Source organism: Sycon ciliatum, chromosome 4, assembly GCF_964019385.1.
Source record: "Sycon ciliatum chromosome 4, ocSycCili1.1, whole genome shotgun sequence".
NCBI lineage: Eukaryota > Metazoa > Porifera > Calcarea > Leucosolenida > Sycettidae > Sycon > Sycon ciliatum.
This window is the reverse complement of record NC_088646.1, coordinates 1277618-1297622: the sequence shown is the minus strand read 5'-3', so window position 1 is coordinate 1297622 and position 20005 is coordinate 1277618. Positions and strand designations below refer to the sequence as shown.

General features: G+C 47.7%; 2 protein-coding genes across 2 annotated transcripts; both read left to right on the top strand.

Moving 5' to 3' along the window:
* The first annotated feature begins 74 nt into the window (after window positions 1-74).
* LOC135813813 (synergin gamma-like) lies at window positions 75-13028 on the top strand. The gene is made up of 12 exons (XM_065326823.1): window positions 75-425; window positions 1387-2179; window positions 2617-2652; window positions 2884-3797; window positions 4705-4815; window positions 5426-5522; window positions 6019-6097; window positions 6436-8413; window positions 9499-9649; window positions 10043-10087; window positions 11189-11283; window positions 11940-13028. The coding sequence occupies exons 1-12, from the start codon at window positions 360-362 to the stop codon at window positions 12240-12242; spliced, it is 4668 nt and encodes a 1555-aa protein (XP_065182895.1). The 5' UTR covers window positions 75-359; the 3' UTR covers window positions 12243-13028.
* Window positions 13029-13399: 371 nt separating this feature from the next.
* Window positions 13400-16847, top strand: LOC135813812 (CDP-diacylglycerol--inositol 3-phosphatidyltransferase-like). Its single transcript, XM_065326822.1, has 4 exons — window positions 13400-13763; window positions 14421-14753; window positions 15037-15197; window positions 15619-16847. Exons 1-4 carry the CDS (start codon window positions 13727-13729, stop codon window positions 15694-15696), a joined length of 609 nt encoding a protein of 202 aa, XP_065182894.1. The 5' UTR covers window positions 13400-13726; the 3' UTR covers window positions 15697-16847.
* Window positions 16848-20005: the final 3158 nt, after the last annotated feature.

Below are 20005 nucleotides of genomic sequence, written 5' to 3'. Positions count from 1 at the left end.
CATGTACATACTCCCGGTCTGGTCCTATATTTTTTTCCTGTGGCTGCAGACAGCCTCCTCAAATCTAACAAAAGTAACAGGTCGTCAACGACAATAGCACTGTAGCTGTATCAAGTTCTTGAGTCGAGCGTACATCATTACATGGTGTATCCCTAGGCCCTCTGTCACTCTCAACGAGTCCTTGACTCCTCCGTCAAGTCAGAATGGCGCATGTGTCTAGCTTTGTGAAAGAGTACCTGTAGTCTTTTGCTGCAAGCTATTTTACGTACAGAAGTGTCGTGTTGAGTATCTCTACTACATGTACTCTTCTGGATCACTCACACCACCTTTTAGCTATTGAGATATTGTTGAAGGTAACCATGAGCCAACAATTTGGAAGTGGGTTTGGCCAATTTACGGGTCAGCCTGGAAATGCTAGCTTTCAGGTACGATCTTTCTTTCTGTGTATTTAAATGTTCCAGTGTTTCTCCTAGCTGTTACTTGCATCGATGTGTAGTTCCACTAAATGGGAATATAGTTGAGGTACTGCTGTCTTCAGATTTTGATCTGCACAACTATCACCAGCAATTTTATTCCACTATGGAGCGGTTGTTTCAAATGGACAGTAGTTAGTTCCAGCCACATGAACTCTGATATGTGTAGTCCAAAACTGCACATGAAATTCAAACTTGTAAATTCTGTAGTAGGTATAATACACGAATTCATATCCAAGTTAATGCTGGGTGCTTTTTGAAAACATGGAAAATTGTTTTCTTGAAGTTCAGTCATGTACTTGGTGTTACACCACACCACCATTTGCATCTGCTATAGTCGATAGCAGCGTTCACTGCATCAGCCGGCAAGTTGACATTGGCTGCAGCCAGCAGCCGGAGCACGTCTTTGAGCCATGTTTTGGATTTGTGGACTGAGCGTATTCGCTGTCAAGAGTTTCATTGTCTGTGCACTCGCAAGACTGTGTAGCTCTTTCTTTGCCCTGTAGTTCACTGCATCAGGCGGCAAGTTGACATTGGCTGCTGCCAGCAGCCGGAGCACGTCTTTGAGCCATGTTTTGGATTTGTGGACTGAGCGTATTCGCTGTCAAGAGTTTCATTGTCTGTGCACTCGCAAGACTGTGTAGCTCTTTCTTTGCCCTGTAGCAACCGATCACCAGTCTGGGGGGGGGGGGGGGGGGGGACTCGAAGGTAGCAATGCCTGTACCTATGGTGAAGTAAAACAAAGATAACAAAACTCCTTCTCGACTAGATCCTGGATCTCCCTGGTATTTTATGTACATGTACATGTTTGTCGAAAGCCATTTCTGCTGACAAGGCCGTATCAATGCTGCGGCTATAGAACGTCAACCAGTAACTCATCAGCACTTGCTTTGTTTGTGTTGCTCAACCACAGGGCAATACTGCACAAGGTGGCTACATGCAGGCGTCTGGAGCTGGTGGGATAGCCGGGGGTCCAGCTGGGTTTTCCGCTGGACAGCAAATGGGGTTCATGTCAGGGTCTCAGGCGCAGCAGCAAGTGCCTCAGCAAGGCCAGTTTGGTGCTCCTCAGGGCTTTGCCGGACAGCAGCAGGCGCAACAACAGCAGCCTGGAGGATTCGGTACTTTCCAGCAGCATGGTGCTGGTGGTGGATATCCAAACCAAGCCCAGCAGCAGTTTGGACAGCAACAACAGCAGCAGCCCCAGCAATTCGGACAGCAGCAGCCCCAACAATTCGGACAGCAGCAGCCCCAACAATTTGGGCAGCAGCAGCCCCAGCAATTCGGGCAGCAACAGCAGCAGCCCCAGCAATTTGGACAGCAGCAGCAACAAGCCCAACAATTTGGACAGCAGCAGCAGCAACCTCAGCAATTTGGACAGCAGCCGCAACAGCACCAACAATTTGGACAGCCACAGCAACAGCAGCAACAACAATTCCAACAGCAGCAACAGCAGCAGCAACAACAGAGGCAGCAAGAGCTTGCGCAGCAAAAACGACTTGAGGCACAGCGCAAAGAAGCTGAGGAGATGGAGAAGCAGCGTAAATTCCGTGAGCAGCAAGCAAAGCTGAAGCGTGTTGGTGCTAAAGGAGCTAGTCAGAGTGGTGTTAATCTAGATAGCTTTATGGCACAATCATCAATGATGCTCCCATCGGCCGGAAGTAAACCTTCGCCAAAGACGCAACCTGCCAAGCCACAAGCGCCTGCAGGTATGTCCTGTTTGTATTGCTAATGTACGGTTGCGCTAGGTAAAATCCAACCGCAAGTGCATATATATGTGGCACCCTCGACTTGCACGGCCCTTGACACTCCGGAAGTGGCTCGGATACTGCTGTACGTTCACATGTACACATACAGCGATGTAATTGGAACGGGTCCATGGCGCTAGCTTTGTGCTTTGGGTTGGATTTCGCCTATCGCAAATGTAGATGGAGATGGAGTGAGTGTGTGCGTGAGTGAGAAATTGATTATCCTCGATTTGGGTAGAGAGTCTGCAATGAGTTATCTACGGATTGGTTTTCAGTACTTTTCAGGTACTTTTCACCCCGTCCACACTGTACATAGACTGAATGTGTGAGTCTTGACTCCTGACTAAACACTATCTGTGCTGATTTTTTCTCCTGCTGTTCTTAATTTTTGTGAACAGAGCCGGCCAAACCGAAGCCAGTGGAAAGCAAACCAGGTCAGTCGTTGCTCTTCTTTGTCTCTGGCTGCTGTTTGTCATTGCTGTGTATGTACTGACATCTGTGCAGTCTCTGGCTGCTGTACCGAGTTATGGCTGATTGATAGCATAGATAATCTTCTGGTATTGTGTAGCCGGTGGTAACGTGGACGTGCGAAATTTACGTTTAACTTTATTGTTTTTTTTTCAAATACAAACTGTTGAATGTGTTGTTTGGTTTGCATTGCACAGTTGACTACTCGGCCTTTGCTGATACGTTTGGTGGTGACCAACCTGAAGATGAGTTCCAATCATTCCAGCAGGCTCCTAGCACCGCGGGATTTGCTAGTGCGACGTCGTCCTCAGACAGCCCCTTGCTTGCCCATACGAACGCAGCCTCAGACTGGAGCACTGGCAATGCGGGAGTCAGTGCTGCTGCTGCGCCTGCAGCAAGTAGCACCATGCCTGGTGCAGGAATAAGCCAGCCGACATCATCGTCATTTTCAATGAACAATACTGCCTTTCCAACATCATCCACGGTGCCGCAGTCGGGCTTAAGTGGGAGCACCGCAGCAGCGACTTTGAATACGAGCTCTGGTTTCCCTTCTGCTAATATGTCATCACTCATGTCGGGTCCGTCTACAGGCGCTCCTCTTTCAGCGCCATCCTCTGACTCCTCCGGCGTGCTGAGATCTAGTGGTCAAGCCAGTGCTCCCATGCCATCACTGATGGACGAGAGAGGCATGCCAGCGCCTATGATGAGCCAGGGCAGTGCTCAGGTGCCTCCTTCGTCTACGCTCATGTCGAGTCAGCCGCACCAGAGCTCAACAACAGCCGCTGCAGCGCCGGCATCATCATCAGTGCCCATGGGCTCCACGCCGGCCAATGCTTCAAATGCATCCTCGGATTCCGGCCGAAAATCCATTCTTCCGTCGTGGTGCCGTGAGCTGCACTTAGCGCCTACTCTTTACCAGCAGATATTCCTGAAGTGCTGTCCCAAAGGGCAGACCAGTGTCGATACACATCTCATCTACCCGATCCTGACAGCGTCCGGTCTGTCGCGCAACATCCTCAAGGAGATCTGGTCCGCATCTAATCGTATGTCGCCGGGCAAGCTGAACCGCATTGAGCTCTACATAGCCCTTGGTCTGGTGGCGCTGGCTCAGGTGAGTGGAATTCAGCACTATTCCTGCTTTGTGTGTAGAGTACAGGTAACATGCTCTGAAGTCTTACTTGAACTGGTGTGTTACTCCAAAGCTGAACGAATTACACAACAAATCTACATGATTGTATGGTACAAGAGGCTGCTATGACTGTGCTCAATGCGTTCACCGCAGACCCTGTACTTGTACTTGTAGGTCTTATGCGGGTACGTGCAACGTTCAATCCACTGTAAAAAGTAAAGTAAATTATCGTATCCGTTCCCGAAGGGAACTCACGACGGCCGCTAACACCCGATAAACCCTAGCGGCAGATGCAGCGCCTAACGGTGGGGGTGAGTGGGTAAGTCTCACAACCACTGGCACAAGTGCCGAAAGCGACCCCATTAGCTGCATCCATTGTACTTCAAGTAATACTGGACTACTGGTGCATGTATCGCCAATCCCCAGTCTGTTCCAGTATTGTAGCTAAGACTTCTGGTATACAGTTACCTGTCAAATGGCAATATGTCATATAAACAAGGCTTCACCCACTCACCACCATGGACTTACCCATACGTAGACTCATGCATAGGTCACATGTGATGACCAGCAGTAGATGGCTTGGATACTTGCTTCAGTGTACGTACATTGACTACACATGCCTTGTAGCTGCCTGTTTCTGTGGATACTGGCAATACGACAATTTGTACTGTAGCCACTGTAGGTACTCATAATGTTGGTTAGGATGAGCATTCTGGCTTGTTGCTCACCTCTCCTGCCAGTACATTGCGCTGTACATGTACTACTGCCAGTGGCTTGTTTTGATGATGACTAATCACTACTCATGTCATGTTACTGGCGTGTGTGTGTGCGCGCGCGTGTGCATGCGTGCGTGTGTTGACCTCCTGCCCGTATGCTTCATACGTATTAGAATGGAGAGACCAACTTGACAGTAGCGACGCTATCAAATCGTGTCGATCCTCCCATCCCGGTGCTAAGTAATGTTGAGCTACCTAACCTACCGGCTCATCTTCGTGCCCAGGTTAGCCGAACTGCTCATGCTGTATCTCATCCTGTGTTCGGATATATGCATGGCAAATGGGAATACTGCTGACTTGTCTAATACTTCAGCAGTGTGAATGTACCGGTACATGTACGAGGCAGAATGTAGCACAGTCCTAGTACAGTATGATAGACTGCATGTTCACTGCACTTAGTTTTGAAGCACAGAGTACTGTAAACTGCCTAATATTCGCCACGGACTAATGTTCGCTATTTTCGCGAGAAGAGCGTAACGCGAATATTAACCAGCGTGAAATCAAGCTTCAACAGTGGGTGTATGTAGGTGGCCCCGTTGTTTCGCGAACTTTTGCCATCGCAAACTTGCTGGTTCTAAGAAATCGCGAAAATTTAGTGACGCGAATATTGGGCGGTTTACAGTATGTACTATGTATGTATTTGTGTACAGTACAAGTGCCTGTGATGCTATCAGTACAAGTGCCTGTGATGCTTGTGGACTCATTGTGTTCAAGTATCACTCACTGAGTCTGTGTACAGGTATTGCTCACTATGTACAAGTGTGAAATCCCGAGCTTTAGAAATCGATGTCTCGTTCTATTCTTGTTTGTGTGATCTTGCTTGACGTGCTTTAGCCACCATCGGCAACACCATCCACAACATCAACACCATCTCCCATGCCACCATTCTCTTCTTCTGCTATGCCCAGCAGCTCAGGCTCGTTTACACCAGGTATGTCCTACTGTCAATGTGTACAGATATTTAGTGCTTGCTTCTAATTGGTCCTTTATATCTTATGCAATGTTGCCACAGCCAAGTACACGTACATGAGTACATGTACATGTACTCGGAAGTAGTGTGCATGGTGTTATCCTGTTGTGGATTCATGGGTAGATTACTGTTAGCTACTGTGGTACTATCCAACACATGCTGGTTGTACAGTCAACTTCGCTAATAACGACTGCGGGTATAACGACCATTCGCGAATAACGACAGACTTTCCATGCCCAGAGCATAGTCCATACTACATGTAGCTGCATACATGTAGTGAGACTTCGGGTATAACGACACTTTGCGAATAAGGACACTTTTCTGATGCCCGGCTGAGTGTCGTTATACGCAAAGTCGACTGTATGTATGTGTGTGTGTGCACGCGTGCGCGCGCACGTGCATGTGTGTGTGTCTGCATGTGCGTGTGTGCATGTGCACTCTCAATATGTGTTTACAGACAACGCATCATTGGGACCGTCGTCTATAAATGATAGCCGGCGAGGAACATTGGCAGCTCTTGCTGAACAAGTACCCCAGTAAGTGATCATTCTCTGTCGGTTGGAGATTTTGGAATATGTTATGTCAGTACCTTTCAGGGTTACTGGTGGTGATAGTGGACAGTGCTTGAGTGTAGGTTGTACATGTAGGTGATTGGTGGGTATGCGAAACACCCATGCAACAACACTCCCTGGCACTTAGTGTTGTGGGTCGGAAAGTATCAATTTGAGGGGAGGAGGGCTCAGTACAGGGTATTTCATCTATTTCTACGCATCTCTTTCGCCGGTGTGTAGTGAGGTTGCAGTGGCATTGGCAGCCATGTTTATCCCCCGTGTGTGTGTGTGGGTGGGTGGGTGTACATTTCATTTCTCTCCAGATCCCAGCCATCTCTCGGTCCTCTCAATGACCCGATGGGCCTTGGCTCCTCTGCATCAGCAGCACTGCCCATGTCGTCGACTGGGTCTGCATTTAGCACTGGAATGCAGCCAACGGCAGCATCATCTGCGACAGCTAACACCGATCCGTATGCTGCTCTCAGTGGCTCGTTGGCTACGAGTTCCTACTCTTCTCAGTCACAGCAGCAGCAACCGCAGGCACCAATAACTGCAACAGCAACAAGTTCTGGTGGTGACTTTGGTGACTTTAGTTCATTCAACAGTGCACCGTCTCAAACTGCTCCGGTCACCAACACTAGCAGTGGTAATATGTTTGCTAATTCCTCCGCAAGCACCACGTTCCCGGCTGCCCTTAGTAGTAGCAATAACAATACCATACTACCCCCAGCTTCATCTACTTCTCTATCCTCAGCAACAGAGCCGATGTCTAGTTTTGCAAGCATGCCAATGGCTGGTGGGAGCACTGCACCGGTATCAGCTGCACCTGCTGCATTGGCCTTGAGCAACAACTCCAACACAAAGTACAGCGCTCTCAGCGGCCTGGCAGCAGACTCATCCGCTTCTACGCCCGCTACTGAAGCACCGTCCGGCAGTATGGGCCTGACGTCGCTCACCAGTTCTGCTGACTTTGCAGCGGACTTCAGCTCAGCACCAATGTCCACAATGCCGACTCTCGCTGAGCCTGCCGCATCGTCATCATCTGGTGCTGCCAGTGACAAATACAGTGTGTTCACGGCACTGTCCGGCGACACTTCTGCTGGCAGCGAGGAACTCTCGAGTCTTACATCAAACCACCAGATGAATCAAGCCAAACCTGATGCCTCTGATGATGGTGATAAATATGGTGCCTTCGGCGGCTTGCAATCATCAGGCAGTGTTGCAGCTGGGTCATCTGATCAGCTGGGTGAAATGAGTGGTATCACTGGGGGCAGTAGCAAGTATGGAGGTTTTAGCAAGCTGTGTTCTGTAGCCTCTGATAGCAGTATTGCATCTGCCTCCTACTCAGGAGGACTACTGGGCTCAGCTTCTGATCAGAAAGCAGATCCTGGCATCGCTGGTGACAAGTATAGTGCTTTGAGTAGTGTGTCGCGTGCCCCGTCCGACGCCAGTATTGGAGGTGTGCCGTCGTCAATGACGGAGAAGACCGGCAGTTCAATGTCCTTCTTCAGCAAGAAGTCCTCCGCCTACAGTGGCCTAGCTACGGTGGCGTCTGAAGCTAGCATCCCACCGCTTGATGGTGGGGACAGTGCTGGAACGACGACAGCAGCAGCCACTGCTGATAAGTATGGTGCGTTTAGCCAGCAGTCAGCAGTTCGTAGCAACATGCCTATGAAGCCCTGTGATTCTTCACTGTCCGGCATGACGGAGAGTAGGTCACTGCTGGCTGCAAGTGACAGTCTACCAACACCAGATGATAATGGAGGTGCTGGCTTTGGTGACTTCAATTCCATCAACATCACGTCCTCACAATCCCACAAGCCCATGTCCACGGCAAGTACCTTCGGCCAACTTTCACCCTTGACCCGACAGGAATCCTCAGCCACAGTAACCAGTTCCACGCTTCTAGCCAACCCTGATGACCCTGCTGATGAGTTTGGCGGATTTGCGGGTGCTGCTGGTGCCCAGTCTGTCCAACAGAACAGCAACACGGGCATGGATGGCTTTGGCGACTTCGCCACGTTTGAAAGCACAGCGCCAGCTGCCAGGGCACCTGATCAATTGTCTGTGACAAGCAGTGGTGCCAGTGCAAGCAGTGGCTTTGCTCCGCGACGAGCGACTGCCGAGAAGCTTGAAGACAGATTTGCCAGCCTGACAGGCTTCACGATGGATGGAGAGGATGTAAGACCATCACCAAAGATTCAAAACAAGGCCCTCAAAGCCGCCTTGACGCCCTCTATGTCCACTAGCAGCAGCACTCCTCTCGTTGCCAGACCTGTTGACTACAGCTCCCTGTCGCTGGTTAGTAGCACTGGAGGTTTTAGGTGCATGTGTGGGTGTATGTCTCTCTCTCTCTCTCTCTCTCTCTCTCTCTCTCTCTCTCTCTCTCTCTCTCTCTCTCTTCAGTAGTATGAAGTTGAACTTACTTTTCTGTAAGAGACTACCGTTCTCTACATCCAAGCAGATATTATTTATTTTCATTTTTTACAATATAGAAAAGAAAAAGGACCAAGGAACTGCAAGACTAGTTACGCTATACTGTCCACTAACACCACCAGTTACTTTACAATCAGCTCATGTGATAGCATTGCACGACACTGACTAACTGTACTGACATTCTACACTACCTGGCTAACAGCTCTAGCACATCTTGGATGCACACTCCAACAGCCTTCCAACTTGGAAGGTTCTAAGTTACAATTATGATAACATAAGAAGGGAAGGCGAGCGCAACCAAGACAAGCACGAGCTGAAAGTCTCAGCTGTTAATTTTTTATGCCATATTTTCCCTCAATAAATGTGCACATCTCCAATACTAGTACATGTTGAGTATGGATCACAAAGTATAACGAATATTTTCTCCAATAGTAGTACAGTGTACATGTCAGAATGGCCTGACGGGCATTACTGGGGCACAGGCACATGTACCAGGATCCACCTTACTGTGTTTTTCATACCTGTTATCATCTTTTGAATCTTTCTACACTGTTCAGTACCCTAGTTGGAGTGTAAATTTGTACAGATGTCTGCAGTCTTTCAGATCATTATTATGAGTGGTGTGATGCCCATGATAGGCGATCAATCTTGCCAGAATCAATAAAAGTACACGGTTCCTACACTACAGTAGAGGTCTGACCACCTTTGGAGAAAAAAACGAACTGCACATTTATTGGGGATAATACGGTAATCATTTCCTGTGAAGTGGCTGATGGCTTGATACTAGTAGGCCAGCAGTCATGTGCACATTCAGCGTCTGTACGAGGACATGACATAATCACGATTGCATCATGAAACCAGACTCCCAGGTACCCAGTAGTATCTCATGTGAACTGATATTGCTTTGTATGTTTTGGTGCGTTTACGCCGCCGGCTCTGATCTTCTCTAGGACGATGATGTCCACACGAAGGAGTGGAAACGCTGTCTTCAGGCTTGCCAGCAGCTTCTCAACACTGCGCTGACACTACTAGCCAATGTCAGCGGCGCTGAAGACATGTGTGCACTGGCAGAGTCTAAGAAAGGCGGTGATTATATTGCAGGTAGGTTGAGTGCGGACATGGCTGTGTTTGCAGTACAAGTACCAGGATGCACCGGACTGTTTCATTACCTCTCTTTCTGCTCATAGCAGAGCTAAGATTGTTTGAGATGCATTGGTAACTAGTTTGTAGTTGGTTCCAAGTGTTCCTGCTTTTTTTGGTAATTTGATCATTGATGAGCAGCTCACTGATACTTGGCCCTGGATCATGATCATTCTGTATGTACACCTCAAGCTCTGTTGACAAGCCTCGTCGAGATCTTTGTGAAGCCCAGCATCTACTTTGCAATAATCGACATTGTGTTCATGATCTTTCTGTCGGTGTCTGTGTGCCTGTGTGTATCGGCATGTGTTCATACGCTTTCTGTTGTTGTTTTCCGTGTGCCTGTGTGTTCAGCTGTTATTGAAGTGTACCGTGTTTATCTGCGAGTAGTCGCTTCAGGTGAGTGACCAATGTCTACGTTACTTGGTATGTTCAGTGCTGGGAGAGCTCTGTGCACTGGCGAGATGTTTCTACAGTGAGACCTGCCAAAGCCGTCCGCTCAAGGGACCTAACAGATGTTATCCCCGTGTGCAGGTGGTCTTCTTACCCAGGGTCATTTGACTGGAAAGAACATCATCCTTTTCCTAGTTGTACACTAGACGAGCAAGACTTTGTAGGGCTTCCACCCGTCTTCGGGTTTGAGACCATCGTCTCACTTCAAATACACTGCATACATACCTTTTTCTGCCGGTTTTCTCTACCGAAATTACCGATGTCTCCCCTTATGTCTCCACTACAGGAATACTTGTACATGGGTAATGGATATGAGTATGCTGGGATCAACAATACACGGTTCCAACACTTTACATAGCCAACCTCAAATATCTGTGTAGGGTACTCCCAGTACAAACTCCAAGTACGTCATTGCGCAGTGCGTGTGCTAATATACATAGAGTTACACTAGTGGTGAAACGAATATACCGAATGTTCGAATATTCGTTCGGTTTGACACATTCGAACGAATATTTCTCATGGCAAATATTCGTTAACCCGGTATGCAGAATCAACCGGGCGACTTCAAACTTTCGTAACTTCGTGAATACTTGACCGAATCGCTTCATTGAAAGATCTATCGGCATTAGCAAACTCTCAGCTGTTGTTTAGAAGCCACCCGAACGCAATCCGAGGTCCTGGAGGGGAGGTATGGCGCTCGAACGAAAATCACGTCTCAAGCTGTTTTTTGAGCCTGTGAAAGGCACTTCAGCTGGGTTTTTTTGTGAAAATGACCTAGAAATGATGGAGAAAATATATGCCTTCGTTCGTCATGCCTAATAATAGTGACAATATCCAATAAAATGACTGAGAGGAGGGCATGTGATGTCATCCGTGTTAACGAAAGAATGTTCGTTCGTTCGTTAAGCCGAAGAATATTCGGCTACTGGGTTTTGATATTCGTTTCACCACTAAGTTACACCGAAAATAGCACTGCATGCTATACACTAATACTAAAAATGGACTGTGTTTATATGTATTTGTATTGCTCTTTTGCTGCTTACACAGCATCCAACGCTGTCACACTACCTGACCAGAGCATGAGCCACATCAACACTGCATGGGCATCGATTGCATCCAGAGTTGCGGGCACTTGCTTGGAAGTGAGTAACTGCGAGCTATTGTACATGACTACTGTGTTACGAAAAGTATAGACCCCAAGACAGAGTGTGCAACTCCACCTGCATTATCTAGTGGGTTTGCCCATGTCTGTAGGATTTTCACATGTCTAGTGTTTGCACATGTCTATAGGGTTTGCTGGTGTCTATAGGGTTTGCTCGTGTCTATAGGGTTTGTTCATGTCTATAGGGTTTGCTGGTGTCTATAGGGTTTACTGGTGTCTATAGGGTTTGCTCTTGTCTATTGGAGTTGCTCATGTCTATAGGGTTTACTGGCGTCTATAGGGTTTGCTGGTGTCTATAGGGTTTGCTGGTGTCTATAGGGTTTGCTCGGGTCTATGGGGCTGTCTATAGGGTTTGCTCTTGTCTATAGGGTTTGCTGGTGTCTATAGGGTTTGCTCATGTCTACAGGGTTTGCTCATGTCTGTCTATGGGGTTTGCCCATGTCTACCAGTATAGGGTTTGCTCATGTCTATAGGGTTTGCTCATATATATCGGATTTGCTTTTAATAAAGCTCGCATCGTGTTACAGTAGACCAGTTTTACCAATCTGATCGCCAATCTCCATGCTTGTTCAATTTCGAGGTGTCTCCGTCTAATACATTGTGCTGTGTTGTTTTCTGTGTGAATTGCTACTGCAGCCCAAAGAGGACACCGTTTCGCTCAGTCAGTTACGAGCTACTCCCAAGTGTGCGGACATTGAGCGCTCGTGCGGCGTGTGTCTGCTCAAGGTACCCGAGGAAAACGCTCCCTCGTCATTGAGTGGCGTTGGCACAACCGCCGACGTGACTCGCTTGTTCACGGAGACGGCCATCCAGCGCGATCCCAACGCAGCACGTCTGCAGTTTGGCAAGCGCTGGTACCACGCAACCTGCGCCAATTTCTGGTGCAACTGCGTAGAGCGAACGCTACCCAACTTGCCGTTGCTCTCACAGCTCCTCTAGCTGCAGCGCTTGCTGTAGATTAGGTCTGTAGTGTTGTTTGTAGCAAATTTCAATTTTTTAAATCTATCCCTCTCAAATCTCGTCCCGTTATTCCCCGCACCCGTTGCTCTATCGGTTTAAAACATGAAACTCACATTAGCGCTTTTATTATTATTATTTAAAACTTTATGATTCTGCTATTCTGCTATTCTCACCCCCGAGCCTGGGAATAGACGCTGCTAACTGCCATCGTACTGCGATAGACATGGCATTAGCTGTCATGCGCTGCCACACATTGAGCTGTATGCTATCACAAGATGGCTGTGCTTTTACTGAAAACACTGCTACACACTGTACATAATGGTGTGCCGTTGTCGCAGTCGGCTTGTATCCGTGCTTGCCAGGGAGTAACGACGTTACGTTACTACTACTTCCTGGTGCTTGCTGATTACTGACTGGTTGATCCAGGGGTTGCAGTGTACAGCTTGCATGCCACTCACGGCAACGTCCCACATGTACTCTTCTTGCTCATGATCTATCTTATATGGAACACTTGCCGGCTGCATGCTTCATCGGTACGATGATACTGAAAAACATTCAGTCAAGTGTGATGTTGTTTGTTGACGTCGCAGGTTAACCGGTTGTCTTGTCGATAATTTTTCTGTGCAATTCAACTAAAATGAGGATTATTTGTAATTTTGAGATATGCTCTTTTTCTATTCATGTATCTAAACGCTGGCTCCAAGTAAATACATGTACTTGTAATTCATTTTGCTTCACCTCGAACTATGGTGTATGTGAGTAACGTATTGTGTTGTCGCTGTGATGAGGAGGAGGAGGGTGGATCTTCTTCACACACTCTGACCCATGCGAACGTCCATGTTCCTACTTTGTAGACACTACCGTCAGTGCATGGGTTTGTAGAAGCTACGTGTAGCTCAGGGATCATCTGTAGGGTCTGGCTGTTGTAAGATAAACAAAAGGACGACTTCCTGAGATCCAACATTCATTGCCATCATCATATTTTTGGTATCGGTATGAGTTCATTTTGATACAATGATCACGTCATGCTGAGCAGTCACGTGGCCTGCACTCTAGGCGTTTTCAAGGCTGTTGGCCCGGGCCTGTTGCTGGTTTTCAAGGCACTTTTCGAATTCAGCTGTGGAGATCTACTGTCATCATGGTCATCATGATGATGAAAGATTTGTGTTGTGACACGATCGATGACTGACGCTGATATCCGACATCGCGGAGGATTTGTTCAAAGAGATGTAAATACGTATGTGGATGAAGGGAGTTCCTCGTCAAAGGCAGGTCATTGACGATGGTGTACTATTTACGTCCCTGAAATCCAGCGGTTTAGATGCATCCTGAATCTCCTATTGGAAGGTCTGGATGTTAGCTTTATTCATGCTCTTCACCGGCGAATAATTAGCTGGCAAGATTGGAAAGAGAGTGGATTTCCTGTGGTGTCAAGTGTGCGTGCAGTTCTTCAATCGGGTACAATGACTTCTGTATACCTGTACGTCCCAAATGTAATTGGTGAGTTTATGAAGTTCATGAGAATTGAAATGTCCAGTTCCATACAGAGAAGAGAGGCTACATGACACATAGATTACAACAGTCTTTCAACAATTCTACAGTATCTAAAGTCACACGGGCTCAGCTGCAGTGAGACGCTTCCCACGGTTGCAGCTGCAGTGGTTTTAAAACTGGCCTGAGAGTTGACGCAGGGAGTGCACACATGCACACACGCACGCACAAGCGGAAACACAGTTACGATTTGAAGGGCGGTGGACCCTGGCTACACCTGACCAGACGTACTACGTCACTTTGTGATGTCGAATGGTATCAGGAATAACTGCAAGTATATGTGTGGATCGGGTGGCGCTCTCTGGCTAGTACACCCGCACATGTGTGTGTATGTGTGTGTGTGTGTGTGTGTGTGTGTGTGTGTGTGTGTGTGTATGTGCAGCCGTGCAGGCGTTTGATAGAGCTATAGGAGAGAGTTGAAGCTCAATGGGTCACCAAGTCGGAAATGTTGTTCTGTACCATACTTAGAAGTGTTGAAGATAAGACTTTAAAAATGGCACATATAGTGCTGTAATCGAAAGTGGCGGGGAGGGGGGAGGGGGGTATAGCCAAAGGATGTAATGTGCATTTTATTTTTTTTAAATTGTGCGTGTTTCTGTGATTCAGGTTACATTCGTCTGTTGCTCATAGTGGCATCATGGTACGTATGGGACAGCGCGCCAGTGTTGTTCGTAGTCCTGTACAGCACGTCAGCACTGCTCGATGCTCTGGACGGCATCGCAGCGCGCCGTCTCAATCAGATATCGGGATTCGGTGCGTGGCTGGACGTCGTCGTTGATAACATCGGTCGCACGATGATCTGGTCGTGCCTGGCGCCGTGGGGCTGGATGGTGGCCGTTCTCGAATGGTGTACGTTCTCTTGCACCCACAACAACGGCGCACACTGGAGGGATTCGTTTGACAACGCGCCCGCCTGGGTGAAGGCCGTCATGGCGAATGGTCAGTGACCGCTGCTACTCTGCTGTGTTCTCACTAGTCGTCAATGCCATGCAATGCAGACCTGCTTGATATGGGCAATACTGATCTTGTTCACCACAACACACTACTCATCTTGATGCTGGTATACTGGTAACACACGTAGACAATGTACTTATCTACTGTAGTATTTGTACTCTATCTCATTGTGTGTACAGTGCTGTGGTCTACGATATAGGTCGTGTGAAAATCAGGCTAATTATTCTATTGTATTGTCGTCGTGTTGTTTTCCCGCTGTACTGTACAGGTTTCAGGACACCTGTTGGCTTTCTAGTCATCGCCGGCCTGCACGTCTTCCCAATAGTTCACTATGGTATGGAGAGAGGCATGTTGGCTTGGCTTAATCCGGTATTACAACCAGCGAGGGTCCTGCTCGCCATTGGCAGGATTGTTTGTGCGGCTACAGAGGTTAGTACGTCATTGCAGTGTGCGTGCCGCTCAGCAAATTGATAAGTAGATCCAGTAATAGGGTCTTGCACAGTACGTACTTCTGCTTGAAAGGAGAGAGCATGCCTCATTGCGGGTCCTCACTTTGCTGTTGTCTTGCTGCAACGTCGCGTGACTACATTGTAATGGGTGAGTAGCTGCAACACCACCTGACTTTGCCAGGCAGTGCAGCTGCTCACCCATTACCCATTACCGACGGTAGTCACTCACCTGTACCTTGTACTTGTAGTGAATCTGTGTGTGTGTGTGTGTGTGTGTGTGTGTGTGTGTGTGTATATGTATATATGTGTGTATGTGTGTGTGTGTGCGTGTGTATATGTGTTTGTGTGTGTGCGTGTACATGCGTGTGTGTATGTGCGTGTGCGCTCGTTCTTGTTGACAGTGCTGGTGTATTGTGGAGCATATTCGTCATCTGGATCCAGCACCAGCGGCGGTGGCGGAGAACTCACCCGCCTCTTGAGACAACTGCTCAGTCACTGAGTGTACTCCTGCACAGGTCTTACATCATGGCCGCCTGCCCCTCCGTGCCTCTTGCACTATTCCAGTGTGAAACCATAGATTAGCCAGGACTGAGGTGAAGAGATGCGCTGTGTGCTTGCCCATAGCCTGTGAGTCATTAGCAGGTGAGTGTCTGCTATGGTTGTGCAGTGCTGCAAGAGGATCATGTTATCAATGTACATGTCATGTACATACTTGTGCTACTGGCCTGGATCATGTGACCAATGTACATACTTGTACTGCTGGATGCCCTGAGACAAGGCAGTGCTGAGTGATCTCCATCGCACTGTGATGCAGGCTGCTGCTAGTCACAGCACTGCCAGGCAGAGCGGGCTGTGAAGTGCTGTAACATGTAGCTAATTACTTACCAGCCAGTTATGGGTGGATGGCTGAGCACACTGCACTCATCACTGTCATCCGCCCCCGATGAGAATGTGAATGCGGCAGCAAGCTGGATCGTATGCCAACATTGTGGTACACAGTCAGTGCGTAGCTGGTTGTGTCCTGCCGTAGTCTACACACGGCACCAAGAGTGTATGAGCTTGCGTACTCTTGAGAACACTCAGGCAGAATTACTGTTGATACAAACAATTTAAAAAATACTTGAAATAAGAAATTATTGCAGGCACAGCTGTCATGAAGCTGACTAGTGATGTTCCAGGTGACTTCCCAGGTGATTCCTGAAAGGTCAACAAAGAACCGCTGATTTTATTCTTCTTTGTCAACAACACGACATAGTATATACTGTATAGTCTTTGCTAATACTGGCTTGAACACTGTTCGCTAAGCCAATCAGTTGCTACTCACATCCCTCACCCTGTGACTGACCACTGTACAAATAGAAGTTTCTGTGCGTACTCTCGCCAGGAGCAAGTTTTTACTTCAAGTATTTGGAATATTTTAATCGTGGAGAAAGTGCTGTTATTTCAAGCACTGAGCCTACTCCATTCTATTGGAAGTCTGTAATTTTTATTTTAGTTGTGTCCTAGAATAGGTAGGTCATTTTTCAATAGGCGATTGTGTGAAAATGAATTATGCCATCATGCCGCTGCCAATTTTTACTACTTTTTTAAAGTAAATCTTGCAGCAGATTTAAATGATTTAATATGTTCAGCTGGTATTGTTGTTTGTTTGTTTGTATTCTTTATTTAGAGTGGGAAGTCCAAAACAGGCCCTAGCCTATAACAATGGTCCCACTAGTGAGGGAATGCTGTACATCTGTGCATAAGGATCAGTGAGTGTAACAGCAACTAGTAGGAAAAGAAAAGAGAGAAGAAAAACGACTCAAAACAGGAGTTGCGACTTGCATAGGGAGAAAATTACGTAAAGAGCAGTGCATACAGCATTTGTAAAAAAGGCTTATTTATCTGGTAAGCAAAAAGGCAAGAGCCATTGACTTAAAGCGATTGCGTTTTCTTTCTTGCCTGACCGCAGCGGGGAGCTGGTTCCATAAGATGGTCCCAGCATAGGTAACACGTTTGGCAAGATATTATGCAGTTGGGCTGGCTGGGACAATCAGTAAATTGCTGTGCCCACCACGAGTTTGAGTGAAATCACTGCGGCTGAAAAAGTTAGCGAACAACATGCTGATGTTAGAGGAGTCATGGAGACAACGCCAGATAAAAACCAGAAGGTGCATGTTGGCGTATGTGGTCAATGTTTGGATGTTCATGCGTGTAAGAATATTGCTTGTGGGTGTCCCGGGAGGTACCCGACATACTGCGCGTACAGCACGATTGAAGAACCCATTAAGCTGTCGACTTTGATACGCCGTGAGAAATGGTAAGTAAGCAGAAGCGGCATACATAAAGTGTGATAAAATGAAAGAACGAAAAAAGACTATTTTTTTGGGGGGGGGGGGGGTGGCGGTATGGAGGGGAGAGAGGGGGGGGGGGGGGGCTTTGGACAAAGTTGCTGATGTACAGTGCTGGCAACTGAAATCCGACCCCCGGGTGGCGTGCTGTGCCGCCCCGGGGGTCGGATTTCAGTTGCCAGCACTGTAGTTCAGCTTTCTTTTACTTCAGCACTATGACTGTTACTATGCGTATCCTTGACGGCGGAGAGTTGTTGCATAGCATCTCAGATCTTCTTATCGGTTGTTCTCGTACTGTAAACTAAGCGAATGCTACATGTACCAGTAATGTTGTGCTAACACAACATTCCACCCACACCTCAACACTTGTCTGAAGCAGATTAGGATTTAGCTATCATCATTAATTTTATGACCCGGAGTATACAATGTGAGGAGGGGGGGGGGGGTTGTAAGTAAAGTTGCTTTGTAATACTAATAGGATGGATGCAGTGAATGGGTTCTTCGGTCTTTGACCGTCTTTGGTGGGTCTGATCTCCTCACCTCCCACCGTTCTAGGAGCTGCATCTGCGCCATGATCCTTGAAGGGTGGTGGCGTTCCTACGGATGCGGAAACTGACTCGGCCTCTAGCCGAGTCTGACGCGAACCGTGATTTTTAATCATTTTTTGTAATAATAATAATCTTTGTAACTGGGCGTACCCCGTATAGCTGATAGTGTCGCTAGTGAACATGTGAAATGCTCACACACGGATGCCATGACCTCTGATCCGATCTACGCCTTGCTCGGAAGTGAGACGATTGAAGGCGCTCATGTTGCTCATGACGCTGGGCATGACCAGGGGTAGGGAGTCCATGGCTCTGTCTGACCATGTCTCACCAGTTGCAAAGCTGCAGTTCGGACGGCGGCATCCGGATACCCAGGCACACTGTAGTGTAGGGCCTGGTAATGCAGCACCGCGGGCGTTGCAACCCCGGGCTGTAGATAGGAGGGTCCCTGGTCCAGGCTATTCTTTGTTATGAACTCCTTCTGGTGGCCAGGCATTGGTCGGAGTCTTTTGATAGTAGCGGATGTTGCATTAGAGTGAGACTTGAGTTGTTGAGACTAAGACTGAGCACAGTGAGCATGGTGAGGGTGACTGATGATCAGAGCAAGAACCTGGCACAGTGGCAGGATCTAGGACGGGCATAGGATAGGAATGTCCTGGTAGCTATGGTAACGCAACAGTGTCTCCGAGCTCCAGCGCTCTTGAGTCTTGGCGTTCTTTTCGCCGGGAAACCTCCAAACTGTTTCTTCTCCATGCTGCAGAGCTACAAAGTAGCTACCGGTACCTACACACCAGTACTGCAGTAGTTCCATTCTGGATTTGTTGTCGAGGAGAAAGCTTTTTGTTTGTAAAACCCACCAGGTGCATAGCACTCACTGTACACCAGGTACACGTGTGCCAGCGACAACTACCGGTAATCGTTACTTGACCGGTCCGTGACCAGTGGTGACAAGTAATTAGTTAGTTGGACCACTAGGCCACTGCGGACTAGGGCGTCGCATCCCTCGCATCGGACGGGTCATATACCCGGGTAGATGATCTACCGGGTATGTTCTGAGCTATTCGTTTGTCCCGTCGATCTGACCGTCAAACGACACGTAAGTCGTTTGTGACCGGATTTGTTGTCGATCCACAATTATTAATTTTGTAGGTCACTACGTAAACGTCGCTTGTGTTGATCATGCAAGTCATCAATCCAGTGTTTGAGCATGTCGAAGAAGCGGATCCGTCTTCGCTATCTTTACCGCGAAGCTGTTGCCTGTCGCCTGTTGCGCTGGGTGCAGGGACCAAGGCGGAAGTACCTGCATCGTGTATCCGGGGTACTTGGACAGAGCGCTAGAGCGGTGAGTGTATGCCTAGGCAATCTTCTTTGTTTGTTGTGATTGTACATTGCATTCGTCACAGTGTATTGCTATGAAAAGTTAGAATAGAGTCGTCGACGCCGACGACCACAACAACAACAACAAGCTCACGCTCCGAAGAATGCATTGCCGAAGTACAACACAGACTGAAATCCCAGAACTTTTCAACGGTTTCCTCTGTTTTCTTTTTTGGTGACCTACTGTAGAGAAGGAAGCAGAGCCATGAATTCATTATCAAAGTTAATGTTGAAAACGCCTCCAACACACGCTCAGCATTTCCCTTGTGCACATTATTTATTATTACCTGCATGTACGCGTTGGAGTCAACCATGCAAGCATGATCCACAACTTCGCTTATGCTGAACATGATAAACAGGACTATGACAGGGGAAAAAATGAGCTAGAACGATGATAATAATAATAATTATGATAACTATAATAGTATATGCAATGTAGCTCATTGGTATTGAAGATATGTCATTTATGAATATGTCTATAATTATGAATATTGCAGCCTGAGTGATAATGATAGTGCTATTTCCTGAGTTTGACT